Raw genomic sequence first — 6,351 nt, forward strand, 5'->3', positions numbered from 1 at the left:
AGTTGGAAAATCATTTGAAAGTCCATAATTAATGAAACGTTGTGGTTTGTTTCAGTCTACCTTCGCCTCTCAATTGAAATATCCTCTCTTCCATGTTTCAGGAAAGTGCCTCTGGCTGCTGAGAGCCTCCCCTCCCTCTCCCCATCTGGTACCTCTGCTACTTCACAGCAGACTCCTTCTCCCACCATTGTCTCCTCCCCTCTCCTCACGTCCCCTTCCAACTCCCTCTCCTACACCGCCACGTTTCCTCAGTCTGCATCCACACCCGGGATGTTCAATGCGAGAGACTCTCCTCAGCCCAGTGCCCAGGTTTTTGCCCTGGGAAAAGCTCGTAACAGCACACATAAAGCCAGTCGCCCATCCAAAGACACGGAGGACACTGTCGTGGGACCTAAGAAAAGAAAAAACTCTTCCCACTCATCTTCCTCCCTTTCGTCTTCTTCCTCGTTTCCGATTGTGGAGAATCACAAGAGGAACGGCAGCAGCTTCCATCCAGCGTTACAAGGCGCTGGGGTTGCATCCGCCTCACCAGCCAGGAAAAAGGGACCCAGTCGCGGGGATGGTGGGATTTTTAGCAGCGCAAACGACTGGCTGTCCAGACCTGATGGGTCCCAAAGCCACAACTCACAGAACAGGTTGGCCCGGGGCTGTTAAGGTTTAGATATCAATTGATGAGTCCAGGCTCTTAAAAACCTGTTTAAACTGTTTAATCTTTGATAATTGTATTCAGGACTGAATGACAGGATTTTTTTTGGGCCTGAAAAGTTTTTGGCAATAACTCGATGTAATAGGATTAAATGAATATTTTCTTTAATAGCCTTAGAAGGGAAAATGGGATTGTTGCCTGGGCTACAATAAAGCAATACACAGATGAGCGGGTGATTAATTCAAAGCAGAGCAGAGTGTAAACAAGCAGAGCAAATATTGTGATGACTTAATTAAGATTGTGCAGCACAGTAAGATCTTTTGTAATGAATGATACACTAACCCAAATAGATCACACTGTTTAAACCATTCATCACTGATAGTATTTTTCCTCCCATTCTGCTTCTCATTAGTCGTGAACTCGGCACCAGCAGTATACCCCACTCGCCCAGGGAACCAGCCGCAGCCATACATCAGCTTATGGCTCCCCCCACAGGACCCCTAGCGTATGGGGGAGGAGCAGAAGGGAGGAAGAGGAGGAGTCCCAGCTCTTATAAAGGGAAGGCCAGCAAGCTGAGCAAGCCCAGCGGGTTAGACGGTCTCTTTGGGAAAGGAAAGGAAAGCGCGGGGATACTGGCTTCGGGGCCTGAGTCCCCGAGACAGGTAGGAGTCAGAAACAGACTTTTCATTCATCGTCCGAGTAAAGAATTTAAACTGATGCTTACAAAACAAATTGCATTTCCTTTTAAGTCGGCTGCGACTCGTTGGTGGTAAAAGTTAGCATCTCACCAAGAAACGTAGATATATCCTCAGCTAAACATTGTCTTGTTCTCATTAGATTATTCATCATTAGACGTAATGACTGCACACCAATATAAAGCTTGAAGTGCTCAAATTACTGCTCACTGCTTAGCTTTTTACAGTGTGGTGTAAAACTGTTGGTTCACAGGCCAGAAATGAAAGCCATTCAATAAATGTTTGTTTTCTGTCTGCAGGCCAAGTTGCATCACTGACAGAAAGCTGTTTTATGGGCAGAATGTTGGGCAGCTGTGCAGGACACCACCGTTTGTGACCTTTGACCTCACCACTCTTCCACCGACAGCACCAATCAGACTGCTTCATCTCACCGATGTCACCCCTTTTTGTCCAATGACAGTTCAGTTCACCCTGTGTGACATCGGGCCTCTGAAGTTTTTGCCCACAGTTGGCTGGCAGTTATTTCCTCTCCCTGTCCCTCATTATGGATCCTTTTGTTGGAAAGCTGCTCTGCTTCACTGTGCTTGTGGTCTTTACAGAGCAAGATTTAAAAAAGACTCCTCTGAAAAGGGAATTTGCCTCAAGTGTACCAGGCATTGTTGATAACTCCACTACTGGAGTTTGTTTCCAATCTGCTGGCAAAGAAAGACGTCTGTGATTGTTTTCCAGTGATTGATGGTTTAAGGACCTACTGACACGACTACTGTAGGACTCCACCTCACTGCCCCCACCACCCCTTTCTCTGGCTCTCTCCTCATTTAGCTTTTTTGTCTGGGTCAAAGAGGGGAGAGATAACGGCAGGTTTGGCTGGGTTTTATCCAGCTTCCTCCTCTGTTTCAGCCTCTTACTTTGTTTCTTTGTATACCAAACAGCTTTGTGCATTTCTCTATTTAAGGACTCCCCCCGTTCTCCCTGTCCATCCCAGCATGCCTGTGTTCAAAGTGCTCTTACTGCAGTTCCACTCGCTTCCTTCTTCGCTGATTCCACGGCCGTCTGCAGCGGTGCCACAAAAAAGACCTGTTCACACGAGAGAAGAGGAAAGCATTCGTGTTACCAACGATGCCGCGTGAATGCATTGTATTTCAGCATAGGATGAAGTCTGACTTTATTGAGATTGGTGTGTGTTTTTCCTTGTTTTGATTCAGATGTTGCGGGAAACACAGACTCCTGGACTAGCATCCAAAACAGATTTATTACTATGGTGTTGGATTGCTTTTTTTGTATGATAATTTATCATTCTTAAATAATGTTTGTCTAGCTGACCATTGAGGTTTGAGCTACAGAGACTTTTTCAGCGGGAAAAAAAAGAAATTTTTATGACATTTTGAAGAAATGTTGAAAGTATTATTACAGTTGATTGTGTACATATCTGTTATTATTTTTTTATTTATTAATAGTTGTCCCCTTTCACTAAATATGAGGTAATGGAGGGCGTATTTGTCCCTCCTACCTTGGACTGTATTTAACAGTAAGGATGAGATTGGCCTGGTTTCTCAAAACATTCATAAATTTGTTCGGTAGCAAATGAATGCCCATTAATACGCTCACAAAACCAAATTGGAACTTTTGGCAGCTGCTACTGTTTGTCATTTTCATTCGGCTGCTTTGCCAGCTATCAACGAGGGATTCATTTAAGAGGAATTTTCCAGTGTTCCAAAATGTAATCATAGCTGTGAAAAAGCATGTTATCTGTCAAAAAGGCTGAAATCAAGGTATCGGTATGTAGCATTTTCCAGATGTTTTCAAACACATCAGACAATTCTGTCTGAAGTTTTACTGCATTTGTGAAAATCCCCCAACTTTCTGCTTTCTGGCTAAAGATTTTGCAGTGATCTTTGAGTGTATTCTCCATATAACCATTTTGGAGTACAGAATTCAATCTGCAATTAACTTTATTTAACAGATATAAGAGAGGCAAAAATAAAACTTTGTAGAATAAAAACGTGACTCTTTGCTGGAAGATTCTACAACCGCCAGATTAATTTGTGACCGGTTCGGCTGTCAGGATTTGGCGTAGAAGGAGCATCCGCCACAGGCTCGGGTGGGTTGGAGCTCCCCACTTTGTGCCATACTCTCAAAGAATCATGATTATGGTCCAAAAAAAATCTTTCTTAATCCAAGAGAGCAAAGAACTTTGCTCTATCAATATCTATGAAGCACAATATTGTGAAAAAGTCATGAAGTCTGGGGAAATTACAGCGTGTACAGGCCAAAGAAGGAAACGGCTGTTGGACGTGCGTCAAATGATGCAGCTGATCAGTATGGCCACATGGGCTCGAGTGTACCCTGAAAAATCCTTTTACCTCTATGCAGTCTGCCGCTGCATCCAGAAATGTAATCTGAAACTAAGGAGGAGACCTAGTGTGTTGTGGATCTTTCTCCTACTGAGAATGTATGATGCATTGTGAGGAGGAGACTCACATAACAGCCATGGAGTCATTTATTCGGCAAGAGTAGACAGATTTTTGCATCAATTCTTATTCTCAGTTTCCAAAGTATTACAGAGTATAACTAAAATTAAGTAAAAACTTCCCAATGCAAGCTTTTTGGGGGGATTTGTTGCTGCCATTTTTAGGTTCACATAGATCAACAAATTACTGATTTAAGTTTTTATTACATTTTAGAAAACTTCCCAACTTTTTTTGGAATTCAGGTTTGCAGTCTAGTCCCAAAGTCACCAAGTTTCCCCTTTGTTCTCATTGACCTTGTCAGGTCTTTATCACACGTCGAGCTTCCCCCAGCCCTGTCCTTTGCAGAGATAATGGGCCAGAGAGTCACCAGCATGTCCTCTGAACCCTGCTAAAGTCTACTCTACATTGTGCTGTGGATCTGTTGTTTGCTAAATAACAAAGGTTGTTTTTTTTGTGAAACCAGGCCCTATTTTCACTTTCTTATAAAGGGCCCAACTTTCCTGCTGCCCACTACAGTTCCATCCTTTTCATGCTTCTTCTAGTGTTCAAAACTACAGCTATATTCTTAACTGTCTTTATCTTCCAAGGCCGATTGGTCCAGCCTCAGTGTGATTATCTGGGTTGTTGTGATATGTCGAGTCAGAACTGGGTCAAAATGCATTCACTTACTCGAGCGAAACACCATTTCCCTCTGTGGTTGCTCAGTTGTCCACTGTGCTGCAATTGCATCTCAGTGATTCCTTCTTTGAGTCGACCGCCTTTTGAATATTTCTAAGGTGAAGAAGTGCAAGTGCTCATGGAACAGACAGCACTTAAAGCTGAAAGTGAAAATCACCAATTAAACTCCCAAAACTGTGCATTTACTTTCACTTCCACAACATTAAGGCCATCAGTGATCCGGAACCATATGATTAAACCCTGAATGTTTTTTAAGAGGAAAAGAAAGTTCTGGAACATGTTACATTCATGAAATTTTAGGTGATTTTTTTTTTTTTAATTTTTTATTTTTTCTCGTTGTAAAACAAGAACCCAAAGCCCCCTCGGTTTGTCTGATCAGTGCCCCACCCACTCATGTTGAGTCGCTGATAGCGCACAAGTAACTGAAAGCATTTTGATTTGCCTTGCAGCAGAGCAGAGCTCCCACCTGCTGCAGCTGCCTCAGCGACAACTAACTTTGTGTGGAAGCACTAACGATGAGTGAGTTGTACATATTCAGTTGTCTTTGTGTTCCATTTTTTCCCAAGTATTCGAAAGTACTTCAGTTTGTGAGATGGCCAAACAGCTTTGATCAGTTTAGTAATAACCTGCTGGGTGGACTTTGTAAAACTGCAGATACACATGCTTTATCTGGGTACTCGCTGTGTACAGTTAACTGTCTAACTATGCTGAAAAGTTTCACTTTTTTGGTCCTTTTTTTGCAGCGTGTTGCCACTTTTCATGCCTTTACATGTTAAAGTCAACAAACTTCTTAGAAGATATGGAAAGGCACCCTCGTCTTGCATTGGATTGTATTGGTTAATTGATTCGAATTCTTGGCCACCTTATCACATGTTTCAAAGACAATAGTCTTGAAACAAATATCTTTGACAAGATATTAGTCGTAATATTTCTATATTTGTAAAAGTATTTCTGGGAGCTGCAGTTAAAGAGGATGAGAAGTGTATATTCCTGGTTAGTCAACCACTAAATCCGCACACTGTTGTCATAATCCGGTCCGACTGTGGTGAATGTTGAACGTCTGATAAAGTTACATGTTGGGTTGCGGTGGATTGGAATTGGATAAAAATGGATTTCCCATGAAAACAAAGTAACACTTGCTGTAAAAATAATGGTCTTATATCCAAGCTTTTATTAAATGATTGAAGGTGGATCAGTGTTATTTGTAAATGGAAGATGCAGCTTTTGAACTGTGAGGAACGCCACCCACTTTCCGATGAATGTTTTTGTATATGACTGCAGGTATCTGGTGAATGTTTTCTGTTCGAGCAGCTCATGATCATTGGTGTCTGATGTGATATTTTTGTACAGCTGGAGAAAAGCAAAAACATCCTCTGTGCTTGTCACGTGTCTCACGAGCAAGCTTGAGTTCCACATTTTGTAAGCTGTAGAAATTCTGCTTCATTTTGACCAGATGCATCTGTAATGATCGTTTCCAGTGAAAATATAAAACTGAAATGAGTACCGTTTGCTTTCGGGGCGATATCTGAGAATCTTGTGCTGTTCAACCTTTGTGTTTATGATTTTATATCCCAGCAGCTTCCTAACGACAGATGTCAGCCTTTCCTTCCGCCACTTCTGACCAGGCTGAAATATCTCGACAACTATTTCATGAGGAGGATTTGTGGTGATTTCCTGGATCTGTTTCCTTTTTATTGCCACCAGCAGGTTGGCATTTTTAGCTTTTTGTTTGGCCATAAAATATGGCACCCTAACCCTATCCACTGCACCCAGAGGGTGAATCTCAAGATGACATTCATCCGAGCTGCATCTTGTATTCAGTGTTGGAGCCTCTCAGTGTCAGACTTTGTTGGACAACACG

General features: G+C 42.3%; 1 protein-coding gene across 3 annotated transcripts in view; it reads left to right on the plus strand.

Annotated features, from left to right (window-relative positions):
* Positions 1-5,998, plus strand: part of atxn7l1 (ataxin 7-like 1) — a 29,021-nt gene extending 23,023 nt beyond the window's left edge. For all 3 annotated transcript variants that reach the window (XM_075471468.1, XM_075471470.1, XM_075471469.1), the window contains 3 exons: positions 102-635; positions 1,059-1,308; positions 1,641-5,998. In XM_075471468.1, the coding sequence (XP_075327583.1) occupies positions 102-635; positions 1,059-1,308; positions 1,641-1,658 (802 nt within the window). In that variant the 3' untranslated portion in view covers positions 1,659-5,998. The remainder of the gene's footprint in view (positions 1-101; positions 636-1,058; positions 1,309-1,640) is intronic.
* The last annotated feature ends 353 nt before the right edge of the window (positions 5,999-6,351 follow it).

Source organism: Odontesthes bonariensis, chromosome 8 (assembly GCF_027942865.1).
Source record: "Odontesthes bonariensis isolate fOdoBon6 chromosome 8, fOdoBon6.hap1, whole genome shotgun sequence".
NCBI classification, from domain to species: Eukaryota; Metazoa; Chordata; class Actinopteri; order Atheriniformes; family Atherinopsidae; genus Odontesthes; species Odontesthes bonariensis.